The sequence below is a fragment of the Squalius cephalus genome (genome assembly GCF_949319135.1).
Source record: "Squalius cephalus genome assembly, chromosome: 22".
Classification (NCBI taxonomy): Eukaryota; Metazoa; Chordata; class Actinopteri; order Cypriniformes; family Leuciscidae; genus Squalius; species Squalius cephalus.
This window is the reverse complement of record NC_137143.1, coordinates 27633414-27658521: the sequence shown is the minus strand read 5'-3', so window position 1 is coordinate 27658521 and position 25108 is coordinate 27633414. Positions and strand designations below refer to the sequence as shown.

Below are 25108 nucleotides of genomic sequence, written 5' to 3'. Positions count from 1 at the left end.
TCGCAATTCTGACTTTATTTCTCAGAATTTCGAGATATAAAGTCAGAATTGCATGAAATAAAGTCGCAATTGCATGTTATAAAGTCAGAATTGCGAGATATAAAGTCAGAATTGCGTTAAAGTTGCAATTGCGTGAAATAAAGTCGCAATTGTGTGTTATAAAGTCAGAATTGCGAGATATAAAGTCAGAATTGCGTGAAATAAAGTTGCAATTGCGTCTTAAAAAGTCAGAATTCTGACTTTTTTTCTCGCAATTGCGACTTTATATCACGCAATTCTGACTTTATAATGCGCAATTGGGAGATATAAAGTCAGAATTGCGTGATATAAAGTCGCAATTGCGTGTTATAAAGTCAGAATTGTGAGATAAACTATTCTGAGGTAAAAAAAAAAAAAAGTCCATCTTTTTTCCCCCTTAGAATTGGACTTTATATCTCACAATTGTGAGTTTATATCTCACAATTCTGAGAAAATATGTCAGAATTGCGAGATATAAACTCGCAATTGCGTGTTATAAAGTCAGAATTGCGTGATATAAAGTCGCAATTGCGAGAAAAAAAGTCAGAATTCTGACTTTATAACACGCAATTCTGACTTTATAACACACAATTGTGACATTATTTCACGCAATTCTGACTTTGTATCTCACAATTCTGAGAAATAAAGTCAGAATTGCGAGATGTAAACTCGCAATTGTGAGATAAAAAGTCGCAATTATCATTTAATTTTTTTTATTTGTGGCGGAAACAAGCTTCCATAGGAAACTCCTACATAATAGCGCTCATTTTTCACTGTGTGTCTTCAGTAAATCCTGACAGGAGTTTTTTAACGCCCAAAGAAGGTTTGCGCTGGTTTTCTTTGTTGATAAATATATAAATAGTAGGTAAAACTTACTAAAGTAGGCATTGTTCAATGAATAACATTCAAACTGTAGCATGCTACATTGTCACATGACCTCATTACTTTTGTCACATGGCCTCATGATGCTGCATATTTAATTAAGTGGAAGCAAAGATGGGCATTTTGCATTTTTAATCCAATTTTGTGTAAAACTGTCCTCATATTTGGCAACTCGTATTATTTTTCGATTCAGTTAAAAAAAAAATTTGTATAGTGCAACTTCACAAAAAATATGCATTTTTCATATTTTGTTTGTGATGCATGTTCATTTTGCAGTGTGCACAGATTGCATACTCTACACTGCAGTAGTAATAGTAGTGTGATAGTTGTATGTTATTCGAGCGCTTGGATCATCAAGTGGAGGCTGTCCAGTGCAGAGCAGGGCCACACGTCACTGTCTGCAGTCGCCCAGCCAGGGTTTTGCGGGTGCAATGCGGTTGCTATGGCAACCTGGCAAATCGCTATCCTTGTCGCTAGGCTGCTCGCGGACGGGGAGGGTGATGCACGGCGACGGAGGCAGGCGGTGTCAAAGGAGGGATGGCTGTTCTGATTGTAGAGCAATTATATTTCCCGAGCTGGCAGGGCCGGTTTCTGCGCTCTGTGCATGTGTTTTGCGTGGGTGCTTTTGTAAATAGGCCCGTTGCATAATCAGCCCTGTTATTAGCAAAGGCATTCTACTTGATGATACTCAGGCTTCCCAACAGGCACACGTAGAGGCGCTCACATGACTGGATTACATAAGCCAAGGCCGTGGTGAATAATGCAGAAAACAGTCTTGTGTGCTAACTGGGTCATTGTGTGTTCTGGGTGATTGAGAGAGACTAAAAGAGTGGAAAGTGATTGATAGGGAGAGAAACAGAGAGATAAAATGACGTAAACAATCATAACTATTATGTTTTTTTTATTGGAAACTTCTAATTCACATCTGTTTCATCATGCAAAAAAACAGAAAGCACAAGCTGTTGTGTCAGGTTATTTTACATTGCTAAATATAACTGTAGAATTGTATGTAATGTGACCCGATGTGAGATCCACCAATCAGAGAGGTTCCCGAATCTCAATCGATTTTTTGATTGTTAATATGAAAGGAGGATATCTCGTGTTTATCCATGGGTGCTCGGCTATGACTTACAATAATGTGTGTATTTAAATATTATTATATTTTATACTTTATTTTGTTAATAATTAAGCACTTTTCCCCAATACCCCTTTACCATAATAATATCCTTATGAGGGAAAATCCATCCATCCAAAGTAACAATACAATTTTTAGAAAATGGTACAAAATTATACAAAAAATAATATTATATAGTAGAGGAAAAGAAATTAAGTGAAATAAGATAAAAAAAAATATATAGTTAAATACCACTGTTGGACATAATGAGCCCTACACACTTGTGAACATATGCAAGAATAAAATGAATGAATAAATGAAACACAATAGATATCCATGTAGAATGGTGTACCTGAAAAGTTAAAGTTAATAACTATACAGCCCATTACTCCCAAGAGAGTGAGCGTATGGTATATGACAATGAAGGATTCCAGACATGGTGTTCCAGACAATGTATGTGAATCTCCAGTTGAAAATTGTTACTTTTCCAAATGCAAGTACAACATCAAGTCCCAAAGCCAATGCGCTGCTTTAGGTAGGAAACAATGATTATTTATTACTGCATAAAGACATTACAACAAATATAGCCACAATCTATAAATACCATAACATGCTATTATTTTTTTCACATTACAGTTATCAAAATTACTATTATTTTTACATTATGATAATAAGAATTGAGGGTGGAAATGTGTTTAATTTTCTAATAAGAAAAATAATAGCAAATTTCTGCATAAAAAAAATCTATAGGCTATTGACCCCAAATAGATCCCTTTCTCTTACCAGGTTACATGAGACTCTTCTGTCGATTCTTTAATTCCTGTCAGCATCAACCTCATTGTATTGGGTTAGATTGGTTAAGCATTCTTGCAGCGCTAAAGGGGTTTTGTGGATAACCTGCATGACACTTTTGCAGCCGGTTTGCAGAGTCATTTGGGTGTCTTTTAAAGGATGTGAAGAAACCACATGAAAGAAAGAGAGAACTGGGGGGTAGTCTGCTCTTTTGACGAGTGTATGTGTGTGTGCGAGGTAACATTCTCTAGTGTTAACAGGGGAATTACTGAGTTTACTCATTGTAAATCAGCTTCTTTTAAGATGATTTATTCTGCTGTCATCTGCTACACTTTATAAGTAAATGCACTTTTTTTTCGGTTGTCAAACTCCAGATCCACTTTATTCTACAGTACCACACCTCTAGGACAAAATTACACCCAAAGTTTAAATAAATAAGAAGCTTATTTTAGGACAGGTAATATATATTTTTTGCATTGTGATATATAACATTACATTATATGAATTATAATGAAAATAATTATTTAAATGTATCATTGAAATATTTATTGTACTGCATTATGCTACATACTACTAAATTATGCTAATTTAAATGAAAAAAAAAAATCACTGTAAAAAGGGGTATGCTTTAATAAAAAATAAGTTAATGCAAAATAAATCATTGCAAAATTAAAATAATACAAATAATGCCTTAATAAAAAATTGTTTAATGGTTCCTCAAATAGGGAAAGTTGGATCTTTTGATTTTATGGTCAAATGTGGCCCAGACATGTTTTCATGTGGTTTTTAGATAAGAAAAAAAGTTTTTTCCCCTTTTTGATAAATGTAGACATGGCAAATGATTGGAGGTTTGCTAGATCATATCTCAAGGCTCTTTAAAGGTTAGGTGAGTCAGTAAGCGCAGGACTGTTGCGCATCATCGGAATGACATTGATAAAAGAAGCCATGTGATTGGATGACTGTACTTAGTGACCTGGTTAAAGAAGGAGAAGTGAAACGGGCCAAACTAACGTACCTGGGGTTTGTGGATTTGGAATGGCGTATTATACAATTAGGATGAAAACCAAGAAAGTGCAGCAGAAATAATACTAAGTATGGATGCTCTTGTTGATGTAAGTTCTTTGGTTACTGTACTGTGAGATATTTTGGTACAGTGTTTTCAATCCTGAAGGTGCGGTTGAAACGGAGGCCAGCTAGTAGTCGCTGTGCGATTAAACCTCACTCTCCTGGCCTCAAGAGGCGCTCTAGTGACCGACATTAGTGACCGACACTAGTGACCAACGCTAGTGACTGCGGTCTTGAGCATCCTTGTTAGCGCCCGTCTCTAATGCCGGAAATCCCGCTCGGAGCCGTGCGAGTAGAATATAGAGTATATGAGAACTGAACTAAGCTGGACGATAACATCACGGTTTCCTCAAGAGCGGCTATATATATATATAACTAAATTAATACGTTTTTTACAACAAAAAAACCCACTACTGAACTTACTTAAGCTGAACTGTGACTGGATCTCTCTATAAAGCTGCTTTGAAACAATCTGTATTGTAAAAGCGATATTTAAATAAAGGTTACTTGATTTGACTTACTCGGTCACATTAGCAAAATTGAATGTGGAAAAAAGCGTCCATTGTCAACAGCGTAGTGATGTATGAAGCACTACTTACACGGAAGTCATTTTCAACCAAGCAGTTTTGTTCTACAAATTAAATTACACACACCCATGTCAAAAATGCAAATTTTGAAGCTGTTATGTTTAATAAAAATAAAAAAAGTTACCACTTAAGAATGTTTGGAGTGAGAGTGTGTGTAATTTACTTGTACAAAATGTCCAAATATCGCCAGCTTATGTTTACCACAGACCTTGTTTTACTCATAAACTGGAAAACCCTATTTTAAAAACCAATAGGAAAATCTCAAGGTAACCGCTGGCGGATTAGTCTTCCGGGTTTTGACGTCATCCCTGCACCACTCTATTGGCCGAACAACGCTAAATGTGACCACAAATTGATCGATTTCAGACAGGCTAAATGCTGCTTCCATGAAAGAAGAGACATCAACTTTTTGTTTTTCCTTCCTCATTAGAGCCATACAAGTGGTCTTTTGTGGCGCTGAGCGAATCTGAAACTTATCAGAGGATGAATCGCGTTACTTTGACTTGCATAATGTGGAGCACGCTGGCCTGGTTCGTGCACAGAGAGGCATTTGTTTGGAAGCTGCACAACAACACAAGCCAATTCCCCTCCACGATTTGTTTATTTACAGAGGTATTCTGGGGTGGTCGTCAGGATAACAAACACTGTTACCAGGGAAAAAGAAAAAGAGGGATGGAATATGAGGTGAGAGAGAGAGGGGTAATGGACTGAATAATAAGGAAGCAGAGAGATTATGCAAAAGTTGAAGGCATAGTGAGCAAAGCAGGCAGAGAGAGTACGGTGTGTGTGCCAGAGAGGGGAAGTGTGTTGGTGAACACAAAGAGAAGTAGGACAGGGCACAATCACATGCTGTCTAGCCCTCCCCAACTTCCAGCTCTGTGTGGAACTGCATATCTATATATGTGTGCACACTTGCCCCTGGCTTTACCACATGTCTAAAATGGACCAGATACAACAGTACAGTAAGAACAAGGGACTTTCCCAAGCAACGATATTGTGCAAGGCTTCTTTTGCATGGGCATTGCTGATCAGTGGCACTGAATTAAGTCGCCATGCCCAACCTGACCTGTGCACCGAGGTTCATCTCGCTCCATCTCGCTCCATTTAGGCCTTGTTGTTTGTTTCTGCAGTGAAAAAAAAAAAAGACGCTTTTGTGGAAGGCAAGAGGACGTGACTCAAGTGCAAATCGTTTTTCCACTCATTAGTTATGGTGATATCTTGTGAAGCGCTGTAATAAAATGAGGAGTTACACTATTTTAAGGTGACGTAATTACATTGTACTTACTCAAGTAATGAGTAATGTTAATTAACTACATGTACTAACCATAGAGTTACGGTTAGGGTTTGGTTTAGGGTTAGTTAGTTACTATTTTTAATTTTTAATTACTATAGTAAGTACATGTACTAGTAACATGCAACTACTTCAGTGTTACCTAATGAGTAGAGACGCTATTAAAAAGACATTTCAGTTTGTTTTTCTTCAATATAAACTATACATTTGTGATATATATACAAAGATTTATTTTTGAAAGAAAGACATTTATGCTTTTATTCAGAATTGATCAAAAGTGACAGAAGATCATTTTACATTATTACAACAAATTCAATAAAGAATCCTTGAAAAAAAAAAGGTAATGCTTAATATTGCATTTTAAAATATATTAAAATAGAAAACAGTTATTTTAAATGTCAATACTATTTCAGAATTTTACTGTTATTACTGTATTTTTGATCAAATAATTGAAGTCCAACTAGACTAGAATCTATTTAATAAATAATTTTTAAGTAATAATACAAAAAACAAAAACGTTTTTTTTTTAACCCGTTTAAAGATCGATTTGTTTAAGGTTATTTTATTTATGTATTTTTAATATTTTTATTAATATATATTTTTAATTGTATTCTTTATATAATAATTTATCATTATGTAACTGTACAGACTTTGGTATACTGTGGTGTTTTATAGTGCTTTATAAATAAATTTCGGTTTGATTTGATTTAAAAAAAAAAAAAAAGTTTGGATATTTTATGAAATAATTGCCATCTGATTGATTTAAAAACATTTTTTACCTGGCCTCCATAAAAGAGGCTTGTCGCTGTATAATATTTATATGATATGCATCGTGGCGATCACCCACAACACCTTAGCATCATTGTGGCTAATTTTGCACAAGCAAACACCACTTTGCCTTGGCCTCAAGTCTGTGTTTATCATTGCTTTTCCTAAACCACCCACCAGAGTAATCTGAAAGTCACAGGTTGCCTTTGAAAAGTGATGAGGTCACAGTATACACAAGCTCCAGTTTCACACACTTGAAGCGTCCCACAATGAACTGAATAGACATAATTAGGGAGGTGGAAATGGCAATGCCGAAGTCTGAATCCATTGGCGCTCGCTCAAATAAGGCCTGTGTTCTTCCAGCTGTATACTGTAAAACCTCCAGGCCAGACAGAAGTCGGGAAGGCAGACGGGACTTCATCTGTGGTGAGCAATGCTCAAGTAGGAGTAGGAGGGAGTGAGAGACAGCGAGAGTACAGTGCAGAAGCAGAGTGTGTGAGAACAGCCAGGTTCTGGATGACCCGTGACGGAAGCCGTCGCCCACTCGCTCAGCAGCAAGTGGGCAGAAAGCCTGAGACTCTTAACCAGTTATTCACGCACACACACAATCTCCACTCTATGACGCTAGCGAATACATTCCTCTGTGACAGAAGGATGTAAAATACTCCTTTAATACATTCTAGAAGATCATGTATATACTCACAGAGCCAAAGTCCATTTATAAATAGACAGTCATTAATAATGCATTTTTATGCAGCATGTCAAAGGTTGTTCAAGAGAGAGCAAAACAGACATAAGGCTACCATGAATTTGCTTTTGGGCTTTTTTACATCATACAGTAGGTTATTGTGGGATACCTTTTTGATGATACCCAAAATACCCAAATTCCTTGGATAGCTTTTGAGAGTGAAAACACTGGAATTGTTATATAATAGGAGAAGAAAGAGACCACAGAATGATGTAGGAAATGGATTGCCGAGGACAAAGATCTCAAAGCTAAATTATGCTAAAATATTTAGCCTTATAATGTCACAATTGACCAATCAGAATCAAGTATTCCTGAGACCCGCATATTAAAGGGATAGTTCCAGTGTTGTTAGTGTTAACTAAAACTAACTAAAATAAATAGGTTGAAGTTGAAGTACAGTACTAAAATCATAAAAATACATTAAAGTTATATAGAAATAAAATAATAATAAATTACAAAAGCACATACTAAAATAAAATCACAAAATATGAATAAATACTATAATAGTGTATAAATAATCTTAAAATATCACTGGATTGTTCACCCAAAAATAATTTTCTTTTGTGTTTTTTTTTACGTTGTTGTTGTTTTGAACCCCTTTGACTTTCATTGTATGGGCAAAAACATTTGAAATGCTCAAAATATCATCTTTTGTGAATAAATGATGACAGAATTTTAAATTTGGTTGGACTGTCCCTTTAAGCATTCTCAAATGGATTCACAGCGTATGTTGCATGTTAGTCTCTTTTAAAAAGAGAAAGTGACACCTTCATTTTAATTTGAGGGCTGTGCCATGTTATTTCCAGCTGGCACGTACGCATACACGTAAAGCTCAGCGATTTCCTGAAGAAAGTATAAATAGAAATGTATATCACAGCACCTGGGAGGGGAAAGAAGGGTCTCCATTCCCGAGCCTTAGCAATTGGCCTTCAGATTGGGATCCAGAGGTCAGGGCTTTTGTTGTGACTCTATTAGCAGATTTTTTTTTATTATTCGGGCTGTCATTATCTGGTCAGCTTCTCACATGGCTCCATTTCAAACTTCTCATTGATGTTTAAAGTAGAGGAGATGTAGAAGAATAGCAATATGACTCTTTCTGAACCCAAAACCTCGTCTCTTTCTATAGTCAGGCCTGTTATGTAATACTGGAAAAATGGCGTCAGGTGGAGCGGGATACAAACTCAAACTCGAGGACTCCTCCCAAGGTTTCTAGTCACACACCCCACCTGTCGCCTGCCACACAAGTGCACGCACCTCGGTTAAACATTAGCTTATGACCTACATAACTCATCTCGAAACAAGCACCCAATGTGTGTGTGTGTGTTTAAGTAGGAGGTGCTTATATGTTAATTCCATGATCTATAAATATTTACACACTTTTTCAGACTTTGTCACGGTCAGAAACGACCTTGGAGATGTCATGTGCACTGGAAGTTAGTTGTGTGCATAGTTTTTGCACACGTCCCCCTGTGTTTACCGTAAACTGCTCACAAGACAGAACCAGACACACACAAGTGTGATGAAGCACAACAGGTGTGAGTGTGAGAGTGCAGCACTTGCGTCTAAAGCTGACTTCGGCTGTATTATAGCTGTGTTAATGACATAATAACATATGAAATACTTGTCAGAAAAATCTTCTTTTTTTTTTTATTGAACAACCTCTTGACATTTATTAAATTAATAAATTAGTAAAAATTTTTTTTATTTTTTTTTAGCCTCATATTTAATACATTAGGCTTGAATGCCTCATTTAGTATGCTATAGTGAGAAAATGGAGCTCATACTTGAGGAGGATTTATTTTTTAATTCAAACTTATACAAATATTTATATGGCCAAAAAGTATGATGATGTTCCAAAAGCTTGTAATGTAAATCAATGAAATTTCTATAACAATATAGCAGACTTCTTACATAAAATGCAAATAAATTTCAGTTGTCATATCTCCCAATAATGTCTTAGTAAGATGATATTTAAATGCTTTTATGATCAAAGCTCTGTAATTTAATAGTGGGGACAAAACACATAATGCAATTCAATACAATGATGATAGAAAAGCCTGATGTATCTCATTTGATGCTCACATTTTGAAATAATGTATGGATAATCAAGTAAACCTAAGTTGCATTAATTCAGTAAGTGTTCATATTGAAATATTACTAACAATATAAAAATTGTTCTTAGGTTTACTTTATAAAAATCATTAAACCGATACGTGAATCACAAACTGAGGTGGGACGTGTATGTAGAATTACACTGAAAGCCCTTTTACGTGCTAAAAAAGTATGAAGCATCAATCAGATGACAGAAGGCATGTAGTAGGGTCACCGTGATTTTGCCCAGTAAGATGTTCCTGGATCAACATATTTAGCATATTGCTTATTTAGAGGCCTTAGTCATTTGAGTATCAAATATGATACAGCAGGCTCTATAGGCATCTATTATTATTATGGTCTGCCTTGCGCGGCATCCTTAGTGCTCTCTAATGGATTTGTGAGTGCGCTGGAAACCCTTGAGTTTGTGCACCTATGTGTGTGTGGTATTGCAGAATCTCAGCTGCTGTTGAGAAGCTTCTGTTGAAGTGTGAAGGACGTGCAGTCAACATCTCCCAGCATCCCAAGCCTCCGCAGCGCAAGCCGTTCCCGTGGTTACGCGGCCGGGTGGGCACGACGACGGCACTGATTGAGCTGGCACTTATAAATAGATCTTACACAACATCCTCTTGTTGATGCCAAGAGCTCGGATAGACGAGAAGGGGATGGAGAGGCGATTGCTGGTTGACCTTTTGCTTAGTGTGTTGAGGCTGTTATTAGAGAACTGCCCACGTTCACCTGTACATGCACTATCTACTTTCTGTTGGGTTGTGGCTGGTCACCTTGCCTGGATAGGCTTGTTGATGTTGAGGACTTGTAATCAAGTTATGATGGGTTCAAGGGGTAAGACAGGCCTTCACCTGGGATTAGATGGGAATAAAAGGGAATGACGTTGGCTAGGGTTCCGGCAGCCTTTAAAACTGATTATAGGGGGGAATTATACACACATAATAGATTATAATTTCCAGCTATTGTTGCAGATTGAAAGAAAGAAAACTCTTATGCTCGTCAAGTCTGTATTTGTTTGATCAAGAATTTGATCAGAATTTAGATTAGAAATCATTCTGCTGATTTGGTGCTCAAGAAACATTTCTTCTTATTATTATTATCAGTGTTGAAAACAGTTGTGCTGCTCAATATTTTTGTAGAAACCGTAATATATTTTTCTTTGGATTCTTTGATGAATAGAAAGTTCAAAAGAACAGCTTTTATTTGAAATCGAAATCTTTTGTGACAAAGATTTTTTTATAAAGGTCTTTGTCACTTTTTTTTATCAGCTTCATGTAGGAGGGTGTGCCCTTTGTTCTTAAAGTCACCAACTCATGATACAGACACTTATTCATTTCTTAAATGAGTTATGAAGACCCATGTGCACTTGTGTCATGCAGCACATAAAGGTCACGCAGAACACATGCGTGTCTATTAGAGCACCAAGCTGATTGTATGCAGCTCGTACAACCTTAGAAACTCTTATATAGCTTTACCAAAAACACAAGATCCGCAACTCTCCATGTTTATAGGGATGGAAACGGTTACTAAAGTTCTCAAGTATTTGGAAATCACAGCAATAGTTGATGAAAAAGCTAGTTTCTTCTTCTTATTTTTTTTTTGATAACAATAATAAAAAAGGGTTATTTCACCCAAAACTGAAAATTCTGTCATCATTTACTCACCATCGTGTTGTTCCAGACTTGTAAGACTTTCATTCACCTTTAGAACACAAATGAAGATATTTTCAATAAAATCTGAGCCAGTTCTGTACTCTCCATTGACAGATATGCAACTACCAATTTGACGCTTCAAAAAGTTCATATAGAGATCGTAAAACTAATTCATATGAATCGAGTGGTTTAGTCCAAATTTTATGAAGAGACTCGATCGCTTTATATGATGAACAGATTTAATTTAAGCTTTTATTTATATATAAAAACATTGATCAGTGAACATACTATAAACAGAAGCTCAACCGAACCTGCTTGACGCACGAGAACAAACCTCATTGGTTCTTGCAGAAGCTCAAACGTGCTGCGTAACACAAGGATGAACCTCATTGGTGATACCAATTCTCAACTGATAAAAATATATAAAAAAGAAATTATTTTATAATTATTAATTTCATCAAGCTGATGAATTATTTATTGTATACACTCACCTAAAGGATTATTAGGAACACCATACTAATACTGTGTTTGACCCCCTTTCGCCTTCAGAACTGCCTTAATTCTACGTGGCATTGATTCAACAAGGTGCTGAAAGCATTCTTTAGAAATGTTGGCCCATATTGATAGGATAGCATCTTGCAGTTGATGGAGATTTTGTGGGATGCACATCCAGGGCACGAAGCTCCCGTTCCACCACATCCCAAAGATGCTCTATTGGGTTGAGATCTGGTGACTGTGGGGGCCATTTTAGTACTGTGAACTCATTGTCATGTTCAAGAAACCAATTTGAAATGATTCGAGCTTTGTGACATGGTGCATTATCCTGCTGGAAGTAGCCATCAGAGGATGGGTACATGGTGGTCATAAAGGGATGGACATGGTCAGAAACAATGCTCAGGTAGGCCGTGGCATTTAAACGATGCCCAATTGGCACTAAGGGGCCTAAAGTGTGCCAAGAAAACATCCCCCACACCATTACACCACCACCACCAGCCTGCACAGTGGTAACAAGGCATGATGGCTCCATGTTCTCATTCTGTTTATGCCAAATTCTGACTCTACCATCTGAATGTCTCAACAGAAATCGAGACTCATCAGACCAGGCAACATTTTTCTAGTTTTCAACTGTCCAATTTTGGTGAGCTCGTGCAAATTGTAGCCTCTTTTTCCTATTTGTAGTGGAGATGAGTGGTACCCGGTGGGGTCTTCTGCTGTTGTAGCCCATCCGCCTCAAGGTTGTGGGTGTTGTGGCTTCACAAATGCTTTGCTGCATACCTCGGTTGTAACGAGTGGTTATTTCAGTCAAAGTTGCTCTTCTATCAGCTTGAATCAGTCGGCCCATTCTCCTCTGACCTCTAGCATCAACAAGGCATTTTCGCCCACAGGACTGCCGCATACTGGATGTTTTTCCCTTTTCACACCATTCTTTGTAAACCCTAGAAATGGTTGTGCGTGAAAATCCCAGTAATTGAGCAGATTGTGAAATACTCAGACCGGCCCGTCTGGCACCAACAACCATGCCACGCTCAAAATTGCTTAAATCACCTTTCTTTCCCATTCTGACATTCAGTTTGGAGTTCAGGAGATTGTCTTGACCAAGACCACACCCCTAAATGCATTGAAGCAACTGCCATGTGATTGGTTGATTAGATAATTGCATTAATGAGAAATTGAACAGGTGTTCCTAATAATCCTTTAGGTGAGTGTATATGATATGTAATATGTCATATATACCATATAACATATATATCATAAATATTTCATCAAGCTCTGTCGAAGGACATGATGAGGAGGAATCTAGCCTACAAGCCTCTGAAGGACTGGACTTTTGAGAAGCACCCTTCAATTTAACTTCAGTTAAAGCTAAGAAAGCTAAAGCTAATAGGAAGCTAGTTATTAATGGCTTTGGAATGCAGGCGTTATAATGAACTTAAGCAAACATGACTTGAATTGTTCTTTTAAACCAGGCTTAAAATGCAACACCCTGTATTATACAATGTTACTCCATTGTTTTATCAATTAGGTAGTCCTTGGCCTGAGGTTTAAGACTCCTGCCTAGCACCTGGAAAACACTTTCCATGCTTATTTTCCCAGCCTTTCCATGCTTATTTTCCCAGCCTTTCCACTGTTTTGCTGTTTTCCTGAATGTGCGTCATATGGCAGTCAGGTGTTGACATGTTTACCGCAGCGACGCATCTGATGTGGCCGTCTTGTTTATTAGAGCAGTCATGAGACTTGCACATTTGAATGCCGTAATGCTATAAACTCCACTTCTCCTCCGCTCCGAGGTCTTACACAACCTGTTGATTTGCTCCGCTATTAAATCTCTCTGAACGATCGGCTCCGTGTCAGGACTGCCTTCAATTAACTTGAGCGAGGAGTGTTTAACAAAGAGGTCATTCACAGAAAGAGATTAAAATTAGTTCTCTTTTTTTTTAATGAAATGCAAGTTGTCCGATGACGTCCCGAGGTTTACTGGATGCACTGGAGCTGATGAATAATTTTTCAAGCGCATCTCCTTTGTGCATGTGTGTGTGCGCGCACTCCTGTGGGTGTGTTGCATTTGTTTGAAAGAGGCCTGAATGACTGAGTTCACTGTTAACCTGGAAAGAAGGCTGGTTATGTAACGAGGTTTCAAAACTGCCCCAGAATTCTGCTGATAACTTCCACCCCTCACCCTCCCTCCTTGTGTCGCACATCACACACTCGCTCCGTGCCTGTTTGGCTTGAAAAAGTAGGGCAGGATTTTCCTTTGCGCTCTTGTCCTCTCCTATTTTTTCCCTTGCGTCCTGTGCGAGCGTGCATGAGCAGTCTATCGCTGCTATCCCTCTGCCTTTCAGCTGATTACTGACTTATGTAAGGGGGAGATGAGCGAAAGTAGAACAGGATATACCAGAGAAAAACACTACATAACCAGCGGGCCGCATTTATTCATAGAAGGAACTGAAAGGTTTTCTTTTAATACTTAAGACTGTGATGTTGTATTTTTAAAACACAATTAAATTTGGCATAACCTTTTGGGTTCAGAAGAAATTGAAATCTTTCGAACTGTTTTCTTTGGAAAGCACACGCTTGTTTGTGCAAACGTGTTGACTGTGCAAGCCTTGTAGCTCTTGGGACAGTGTGGAGACAGATGGTGTAAATTCAGGTGAGCTGAGGGAGGCACTCCAGGTTATTTCCGTGTTAATTGCTGTGAGTTTGCGCGTGCGTGTGTGTGTGTGTGTGTCGGGCCGCACAGAGAGGGTTATGTAACCGCAGTGGTGTGAGTCTGGCTGGCAGTAAACAGGGTGGAGGGGAGGGAGGGACGTGAGAACTCTGCTTTGGAGCATGGCTGCGCCGCGATGTTAACTTAACTCCTTAGGCACTGGCACAGGAGTGAAACAAATCAAATTCCCCTGACCATTTGAACAATAAGAGTATAAGATTATAAAAGAGTGTGTCAAAACCTTGTTCAAGATATCAGGGCAAAAATGCCCCTGTATGAGTTTTTCTCAGTTATATCATATGATTAAGCAATATCACATGATTAACAAGCACAATATCACATGCTCTTTTTTGTCCTGCAATAGCATGATTGCAAATGTGATATTGATTTTATACAGCAGTTTAAATAATAATCATTTGTTACATTTATATAGCGCTTTTCTCTGCACTCAAAGCGCTTTAAATGGAAGGAGGGAATCTCCTCAACCACCACCAATGTGTAGCATCCACATGGATGATGCGATGACAGCCTTATTGCGCCAGAACGCCCACCACACACCAGCTTATTGGTGGAGAGGAGACATGTGATGAAGACAATCATTATATATATGGGGATGATTAGGAGACCATGATGAAAGGAGGCCACTGGGCAAATTTGGCCAGGATGCCGGGGTTACACCACTACTCTTTCGATGGGATTTTTACTGACAACAGAGAGTCAGGACCTCGGTTTAACGTCTCATTCGAAGGATGGTGCGTGTTACAATATAGTGTCCCCGTCACTATACTGGGGCGTTAGGACCCACACAGACCACAGGGTGAGCGCCCCCTGCTGGCCTCACTAACACCTCTTCCAGCAGCAACCTAGTTTTCCCAGGAGGTCTCCCATCCAGGTACTGACCAGGCTCAACCCTGCTTAGCTTCAGTGGGCAACCAGTCTTAGGCTATTTTGTTGTGTGTTTGTTTTATTGTTGAGAGAGGAAAGGGCACAGCACATTTTACATATTCATCTAAACTTCACTCTCAGCAGTGTGGGCGGCGTCAGATGTTTGCTAACAGTATAGCTGGTCACGTATTTCGAACGAAATGAAGCAAAATTATGACTGGTATTGATGCAGAAAGTTTAAAATTCTCACTTCTCTCCCACCTTCTCTTTACCTTTCATTTACAGTATGCTAATTCGATTGTATTGCTTTTTTCCCTCACTCTTCTACCTGTCCCTCCAGCGGTCGTTTTTCTGCCGTCTGACCGGCGACAATAAGTCAGAGAAGTTCTTTAAAGTGTTTTACGAGCGGATGAAACTGGCCCAGCAAGAGATCAAGGCAACTGTGACGGTGAACACCAGTGATCTGGGCAGCAAGCGCAAAGACGAGGACGCCAACGACAAGGATGCCCAAACGCGCAAGAAAGGTCGGAGCCTACAAGAACTACAAGACGAGTGTTTATAATGATGAAATGTATGCTGTGCAACCCAGACCTGCAAAAGCATACTAAACAAATACAATTCTCCCCCTGTTTCAGTCAAGGATGTTGCTGTAGTAACCGAGGAAGTGCGGGAGCAACTCATCGAAGCTTCTACGGCCACTAAGAAGGCCATCACTGCTTACCGAAGAGAGGCGGACGTGGACGAGCATCTGAATGTGGCGGAGGGGCAGACCAGCACGACTGAAAAGAACCAGGATGACAACGAGATGAGCGTGATCATAACAATCATGCAGCCAATCCTGCGCCTCATGCAGCTGCTCTGTGAAAACCACAACCGTGAACTGCAGGTCAGAGATTATTTCGAGAAAATGTGCATTGTTAATGCTAATTTAGGGGCCATTCACACTGAACACACAGACGCAGGTCAGAGGAAGGAAAAAATGCAAGGTCTAGAAATATGTTTTAAAAGTTGAGATCATTTTAACTTGAGTGCCACGTTTTTAGAGCGTCATATCATCCACAAGATTCTGTTAAAGACATGAGACACAAGCCCAATGGTCAAACACATCCATCTAGCATTGAAAAACAATAAATATGTAGTGCTGTGGAATGGAAAGACACATTCTGTGCGTACTGCTCCTATCTCTCAAATGTTGCTAACTAAAAAATAGCTTAGCTAACTGTACATGTAGATTTGCTGTTGGCTATTTCTTAAGAAACTGTATGATTGGTATCAGAATAGATCATATTCATTCAACTCAACATGAAATGTTATTTGCTAGCCATTTTACTTCTGTAAACATGGTGTATTTCTCAAAGAAACTGTATATTTGAGAAGAAGATGTAGGGACTTGATTTTAAACATCAGCTATTGATTATAATGGGAAAAGTGCCCAGAATGAATTTCAGAATGGAGCCAGGGATTGAAATCTTAGCAGAAATGTTATTAGCTGAAAAGGCTAAAAATATTACAGCAAAAGGTTGTAAAGACAACATTTTATTTCTTTCAAATAACATGCACTTATGAATTGTGCACAGTAAGACAGGAATGTGTATTTTTATTTTGATGTATTTAAATAGGCCTATATAAAATATATAAATTAAATATAAATATATAAAATTGTAAATTAATTTTAATTTAGATATTCATTCAATACTGAAAAAATAAATACAAAAGTAAAAAAAAAAAAATCTGACGAAGCATTTCATGCTAGTTTCGTAGTAATTAGCTAATCATCAACCTTTTGGTGAATTGTTTAATAATTATTTCCTGGCTTACCTATTGCTTGTATCTTGAGCCTTTTACATAACCCCATCATAAACATATCCCATCATAATCCTATCCCATATCATACTATGAGTTATGCATCAACTGAATCTGTGCTTCCTCAAGCTCTAATATGACTTGTAAATACAAAAGCTCCTCATATCCTGTTTTTCCCACTTGTTCCCCAGAACTTCCTTCGCTGTCAGAACAACAAAAACAACTACAACCTGGTGTGTGAGACACTGCAGTTCCTGGATTGTATATGTGGCAGCACTACGGGGGGCCTGGGGCTGCTGGGACTCTATATTAATGAGAAGAACGTCGCTCTCATAAACCAGACTGTGGAGAGCCTGACAGAATACTGCCAGGGCCCTTGCCATGAAAACCAGGTGGACCTGACACATCCACACACTCTTTTTGTTCTATACTTTAAAGTAATCGTTCACCCAAAAATGAAAATTGTTGTAATTTTCTCTTGTTTACCCCAATTAATGTGAGAACTATATAAGTCTTCTGTAGCAGCTGACATTGAAATTGAAGCCATTATGCACTGAAAATGTGACCTGTTTACCACTAAGTGAGTTGATCGAGTCAGATCGAGTTAAACTCTTGAATCATGATTGCGTTTTCCAAGAAGCATTGTAAGCCTAAGTAGATTGTAGAGGCCGTTGGTGCCAATGGTTTTCAACAATATACTGTACTTAGGCTCATGATGCTTTTGGGGAGCGCAAACCTGATCTGTGCTGAAAAAAGTCTGATTCGTGAACAAATCATTCAGACCGAATTGACTGATTCATTGAAAAGATTCAGAAGAGGGATTCTCTCATGAACTCAATGCACTAAGGAGAGTGAATGAATTTTTGGGGGAACTGTTGCTTTAAGATTATGACACACTTACACTATATACCCACTATTGTCTACTTAAAAGAATGGCAAAATCTTTCTTTGTGCGTTGGGCTAGGCATTATGCAACTTTTCTGACTTCATAGGACCGTAATGGGGCTGATTATCGTCATTGTCCTACTTTTCTAGGAGGAAATGTAGTGTACTTGCATGCTGACAGAGTGCTTTTGTCCCGTAATGATTGGATGATTAGTCTCTCACTGAAGCACTCTGTTCCAGAGTCATAATCAGTTAATTGCAGGTTAATTTTCATACCAAATTTATGGGAATGTGCTTCCTGTAACTATTTGTTCTCTGGTGTGCTAAAATGTTTTTTGTTCAGATCGTTTAGCCTTTTTGCCCATTTCTGTAACTTATTAACTTATGTAGCGGACCTTTATGAAGTGATGTGCCTAATATATACAACCATTCAAAGAAATTATTTTATTCAGCGAAGACACATTAATTTGGTCTAAAGTGACAGGAAAGACTTTTACATTGTTTCCAAAAATGTACAATTCTACTCGTTTAAACTTTCTATTCCTCAAAGAGTCCTGAGAAAAATATATCACAGTTTCCACAAAAAAAAAAAAAAAAGTTTTCAACATCGATAATAATAAGAAATATTTCTTGAGTAGCGAATCAGCATATTAGAATGATTTCTGAAGGATCATGTGACACTGAAGACTTTAATCACAGGAATAAATTACATTTTAAAATGTAATAAATTAGAAAGCAGCTATTTCAATTCGTAATAATATTCCACAATATGACTGTTTTTACTGTATTTCTGATCAAATAAATGCAGCCTTGGTGAGCAAAAGAATCTTCTTTCAAAAAAATGAAAAACTCCTGAACAGTATTATACATTTAACATTTTTTCCCCTTGTTCAGAACTGTATTGCCACACATGAGTGTAACGGTATCGACATCATCATCGCTCTCATCCTCAATGACATCAACCCTCTCGGCAAGAAGAGGATGGACTTGGTGTTGGAGCTCAAGGTGCGAGATCTTTATGGGATATGTAGATTTCAATTGATTCAAAAATAATTGACGTGAATGGCCTTTTTTTTATGTTTTTTACAGAATAACGCCTCAAAACTGCTGTTGGCCATCATGGAAAGCCGCCATGACAGTGAGAACGCGGAGAGGATTTTGTATAACATGAGGCCTAAAGAACTGGTGAATGCAAACAATGAATGCACATGCTAGCATTGGTAATGCAAAGTTGGCACTTTGCATTGAAAACGCATCTTTCTCATGTTCCTGCGGGCAGATTTTCTGTTTTGCATACTGTAATCACACTTAAAACCACCTACTGTCATTATTTAAACGTTTGGTTGGTGTACAGGTGGAGGTGATCAAAAAGGCCTACATGCAGGGAGAAATTGAGGTCGAACACAACGATGATGATGAAAATGGTGAGGAAGAGCATGCCGCTTCTCCTCGAAATGTGGGTCACAACATCTACATCCTGGCCCATCAGGTGACGCACACAAATATGCTTTTACACACACTGTCACTGTGTCAGATGCCTGGATTATATCACCCTCTTCCCCTCCCCTGTGCACTTGAGCTGTATAGATTGTTTGCCTATTAGTATTCACGTAATTATCTAGGTCAGAGGATCAGTTATGTAACCATGTTAGAAACAGGGCAGCTTTTCCACTGGCCCTCCAAATGACACTGTTTAGAATCAAGGGTTTGTGAATGAAAAGACCAGAGAACAAAAAGTACATTTGACGGAGACGAGTTTTACTCAAATAATAGAGAAATATGTTTTTGCTGGTTGCGTCTCAAAAGGTCAATTCATAATTGCAGCAACAAGTAATCCATTTAGTTTTACCAGCGGAGCAGATTCTGTGGTGGCTACACTGGACGTGTTTTTAAGCAGACTTTATTTGTTCACTGCTGGGCTTTGACCCTCAAGTTGTTTTTCATAATTGGGGCATTGTAAGAATATTGAATGTAGCTATTTTATGGACATGTAGCTGTTGGAGAAAGAGATCAAATTTAGATACGTGACAAAAAGACGTTTGTTTCCACACAAATAAGTAATTAGTCACATGATAAGCAGATTTAAAAATGGAATATACATATATCATAACATTATTTATAAAGTATCCCCAAAAGAAGGTTTTTACAATATAGTTTACATTGCATTATTGTGGCAGACAGAAACATTGAATAGATAATAAGTAGCTGTTGATCTTAATGTATTGTTTATTATACAAAATTCTGATTCTGTATTGCAGAATTTGCGTAATTAAAATCATATTAAAAACCCAAAAAACCCCACAAGAATCACATTCACATTACATAAATGTAACAATAAATGACCCAAAACATGTTGTCAAACCTGGTTTTTATGGTCTCGTGGTGTGACAGACTTCATAATGGAACACAATTCTCACCATTGCCACAAGAGGCGCTATAGAGTGCATTAGCGTAAACGGTCTTCTACTAAAGTCCGTTTTCTCATTCAGGTCAACTACCATCATGGAGGGCCAACAGTTTGAAAACAATATTGCAAGTTGGTTAAAAGTTTAATTATGTGCTTCTAGCTAGCTACCTGAATAACAAGAACGTTAACAAATGCACACCAGTGCTAGCTACAGTTTGAAAGCCTCAGACTTTTGTGTAGTAGTTGTGAAATAGAGTTTTATTTATCGTGATCTAAAGGCTTCAGGTTGGCAAACTGTTTCGTGTTTGTCTAAGGTGTGAGTAGCATGATTGCAATGGTGTATTATAGGATTAAGGATTGAAACATAATGTTGTCTCTTCAACAATGCAGCAGCAGATATTTTACATCATATTCCGAAACATTCATAGATTAGGTATGTCATTATTATGCCGAAACCTACGTATTGGGTAGTTCTGAGTTCAGGTTTGCTTTATTCAATTTCAACTAGCATTTCTCAGACAGGCGTTGGCCTTTCGTTGATGGTAAAGTGTGTTATGAGCAAAACAACAATGCCAGACGGGTCATTACAACATGTATACACTGTCTCAATGAAAACAAACACAGTCTCATCCCTTTTTCCACATACACCCACAGCTAGCCAGACACAACAAGGAACTCCAGGCCATGCTGAAGCCAGGAGGGACATACGGGGAGGGAGATGAAGCCTTGGAGTTCTATGCCAAACACACAGCGCAAATTGAGGTCAGTTGTGTTCATCTATGGAGGCCATTATGAATCCACCATTCATAGTTTCTCAGACTGGAGTACATAAGCATCAGTATTACTATCATTCATACAGTGAAAATTTCAGGTGGAATATTTTGTGGATGAAATCCAGTAATTTCAACAGGAATCCCAATGTTGTTACATGTTATGGAGAAAAATTTCCATTTTCCATTTTTTTCCATTTGGATTGGATTGAGATTGGAAGGAAAATAATAAGTCAATGCTTTTGCCTTCTCTTGCCAATTTATTTGCGTTCCCCTGATAAACTTTGCGTTCGCTCGCAAAACCTTTTGCATTCGTTCACTAAACTTTTGTGTTCTTTATGAGCGAAAGCAAAGTTTCATGGGGGAATGCAGAACATTTGCGAGAGAATCTCAATTTTTTTTTCTTCACCATGTCCCTTTAGGGGCTCCTTAAACTCATGTTCAAGTTGGTCATGCAAATTTGCTGTGTTGACCAATAGAAAGCTGCTTCGTTTGTAAGTAACTTTGGAATGAGTGGTGCTTCATGCATAGCTACACTATTGACAATGGATGTTTTTTGTCTGTGAAATTTAGCTGAAAATTTTCGAATGTGTACCTTTAGAGGCGACAAAAACCCCCAAATCGACATTGTAACTATTTGTAAGTTAAAACCGTGTCCACCAAATTGTCATTGCATATGTAACCCACATGATGCTCAGTCTTTCATTTACAGATCGTCCGTCTGGATCGCACAATGGAGCAGATCGTATTTCCCGTCCCCAACATATGCGAATTCCTAACCCAGGAGTCCAAGCTCCGCGTCTATTACACCACGGAGCGCGACGAGCAGGGCAGCAAGATCAACGACTTCTTCTTGCGCTCTGAAGACCTCTTCAATGAGATGAACTGGCAGAAGAAGCTGCGAGGTACTCAAGAGGCCACTGGTAACGCAAACTCCGTGCCTTGTGCGTGCCCACTCCCTTCCTCTATTATCTAGTAAGCTCCTTTACACACCCTCTCCACTCCCAGAGCCTCCAGGGACCCATCAGGGCTCTCTCCATGCAGTGCGGCCCGCTTTTGGTGCACTGGTGCCGGGATTCATACCTCACCCTGACCCCCTCAAGCCAGGGCAGTGGGGAGGGGGTGTAAACTTTAACTTTAAGATAGACAAGATAAGACCTGTAACTAAAAATAATGTTGAAGTTTGTCTAAGTTTTTAGTTCTACATGTTTGTGCATTAAGGTTTGAGAAACAAGGGAGGAAGATGGCTCAGGGAGAAGTCTGAATAAATCCCAAATAAACACACATTGCCAGCTTACATCACAAAAGCTGATTACGGAAATAAACGGAGTGAGGTATCAAATAAACAGATGATGGGAAACAAGGAACTCTAAAGCCCATTCACCAAAAGGGAGGTGCTCAATCTGGAGCCATTTTCAGTTGGCTCTGCACCAGCTCCTAAAACCTGCTAGTCTTGAACCAGAAACCTCAGAGGCTGGGCTGGGAAATGGCCACACTGAATTGGAATTTGAAGCTGATATAAAAAAATATTAATAATTTAATTACCCATGATCAAATTTCAAAATTGTATTTCTGTGGAAAAGGGTGAGGCAGGGATTGGTTGGAAATGGGTTGTTTAAAAAAGGATAGAAGTTCTCAGACAGGAAGAGCATGAGGTAAACCACAATGACAAGATAAAAAGTGCAAGATAAGGATCTGAACTGTCAAAAAGCAGATAGACAGACGGAGGGGCTTGCGACAGCCTATTTTCTTGCGCAGCTCACATGCATGGGACATTTGGCCACAGTTCTAGATCGTATCTTTGAGTCTTCGGGCCTTGAGTTGCCTATAAAAAGGAAGGTGTGAATTCCGTGTTAGTTAGTAATGCATGTCTCTGGCTGACGTTAAGTTTTTTTATCAGGCTTAATCAAAGTAGAAGCAATGTTCCATTGCCGCAACCCCAAGTCATGAGTGTGGCGACCTCTGTGTGAAAGTCCCCTCCTCCAGTTCCTCTTTTCAGACAAAAACCCCCTGTCAAAATAGCCATAGCTCAGACACTAAATCCTCCAGCTAGACTCATCAGAGAGTCATGGGTCAAAACAAAGGTGGTGGTTGAGGTCAGCAAGCTCTCGTACATGGTTTGGCCGCACTAAAAAACCCTTTGAACTCTTTGGTCTTCTTTCTATGGTTTTTGACTTCAATTTGATGTGCGGTTGGTGAAATTGCATGTCTCCAAAACTGCCATTCAATATGTGTTTTGTTTGGAATGGCATTCTTTAATAGAGGAAAACACAATATTTTTAAAGGAATTCTAGACTTACCAAAGTTAGTGCAATTGGACGTTGTCCTGATTGGATATAATTGGAAATGCACAGGGTCAGCTGGATCACATTTTAGCTTGAGAACATTCAGAACTGGTCCTTCAGAGCACCATGAAAACTAACACACAGCCGTCCTCAAGTTGTTTAGTAGAAGGTGGGAGAATGACAATGCAATCAATCTTTAAAAAAAAAAAGATGAGCAGTACTTGTTAGTAACAACATTCGTTTTTTTCATCCCAACAGGCCTTGTAGTATAACTTGAGATTTTAATCTTTTAAAGTCTATTAAATGTTTCTGTATAAAGTGGAAAAAGGTGGTTTTAAATGTGTAATGTGTAATTTCCTGTGTACTGGTGAAACCAAACAGAATTGCAAGAAAAAAATTCTAATTAGTTTCAAACATTTACCCTTCCATTGTTCAGGCAAACAGGTAATCCTGCTTCAATATCATACAATTGGTTGAACCAATGTTGTTGTGTCAATGCTCAAACACTTTGCAATTCAGTTGGCTTCCACTAGGGGCACAAAACTTGCACATTTGGCTTTTTTGTATATCAACAAATGGTTCCAAATTAAAGGGGTCATGAACTGGATTGTTTTATTATTTTATAATGTTGCCTGGGGTGCCCTTATAATGTTAGTATGATTTTTACATCAAAAATTGTCATAATTTATAAATAAAAGCCATTTTTCCAAGCCTGATTTCAGCCTCAGATTTGAACGCTCCGTTTTAAGGGGCGTGTCTGCTGTGAGACTGCAATGCAAACGCCCACTGCTGTGATTGGCTGACATGCTTGCATATGAAACAGCTAGTATTACATGAACTCTCTCGAAAACTTTTACTACGTTTTTACTATTACAGCTATCGAGATTAACAAATCGTGAAAAGTATTGTTTAAAGCATTATATTTAAATCTATTACATCGCATGAAAGGTTGCAGCATGACGAGCACTGACTGAGCAGATGACAGACAGTCTGTTGATCGCGTGAATAAAGATCTTATCATTGCAACGCAATTTTTGCACTCTCACAAATGCTTACACCAAATCACAATGCAAACACGATGTGAATACACAGTAAGAGCTTCGTTGTGTAGTGTAACAGTGTCATTATTTCATCACGAGTTTGGTAAGTGTCCAGATAAGCTCTCGCGGCTCGCGCTGTGCTGTTTGATTGACAGCTTGGGCGATTGGAAAGGGATTATTCTTTGATCGCTTTCTGTATATAATTTAATAACAGTTTAAAAAAGATTATTTTCATAATACTACGAGAAATTATGTGAAGTTGATCGTTTAGTCACTGATGCATAAACAGTATTGAACGATTTTAAGAGAAAGATATCTGAACTTGAATAATTACACCGAAATCACTGATCGCAGATCAGGCATTAGAATACACATGGTTACTTACATGTTGCTGGCAGATCCGTCGGGAAATTGTGATTGACTGATTTAATAAAGTTTAACCATGCTGGAATCCGAAGGAAGCTTATGCAGACTGTCTTCTTCCACAAACAGGCACGCACAATATTTAGTAAACAGCATGTTTATTGCTTGGAAGTAGCTCGATCCGGTTTAGCAATCATCATGTCGTCCTATGTTATTTAGCATGTTTGGGCGAATCGGTGGGCGGGGCTAAACAGGCCGTGTTGAAGTAGGCGTTGATCTTCTTTTGTGGAGGCGGTGTTTTATCCTCTTTGACGTCATAGTTCCCCACTTTGAAAAACGAGTCGTTTGCTGAGCCTGATGTCTATAAAAGCTTTTATTGGACTAACAAGGTAGTTTTCAGTTCTGAAACTTACAGGATATTATTATAGTATGATGATCTCTTATATGT

At 38.4% G+C, this 25108-nt stretch overlaps 1 protein-coding gene across 11 annotated transcripts in view; it reads left to right on the top strand.

Moving 5' to 3' along the window:
* Window positions 1-25108, top strand: part of itpr1b (inositol 1,4,5-trisphosphate receptor, type 1b) — a 137096-nt gene that overhangs the window by 77005 nt on the left and 34983 nt on the right. For 6 of the 11 annotated variants that reach the window (XM_079856658.1, XM_079856656.1, XM_079856655.1 and 3 more), the window contains 8 exons: window positions 15448-15631; window positions 15743-15993; window positions 17102-17302; window positions 18690-18800; window positions 18885-18980; window positions 19150-19284; window positions 20857-20964; window positions 21685-21916. In XM_079856658.1, coding sequence (XP_079712784.1) covers window positions 15448-15631; window positions 15743-15993; window positions 17102-17302; window positions 18690-18800; window positions 18885-18980; window positions 19150-19284; window positions 20857-20964; window positions 21685-21916 — 1318 coding nt within the window. The remainder of the gene's footprint in view (window positions 1-15447; window positions 15632-15742; window positions 15994-17101; window positions 17303-18689; window positions 18801-18884; window positions 18981-19149; window positions 19285-20856; window positions 20965-21684; window positions 21917-25108) is intronic. The other 5 variants (XM_079856654.1, XM_079856662.1, XM_079856660.1 and 2 more) reach the window with 1 other exon arrangement.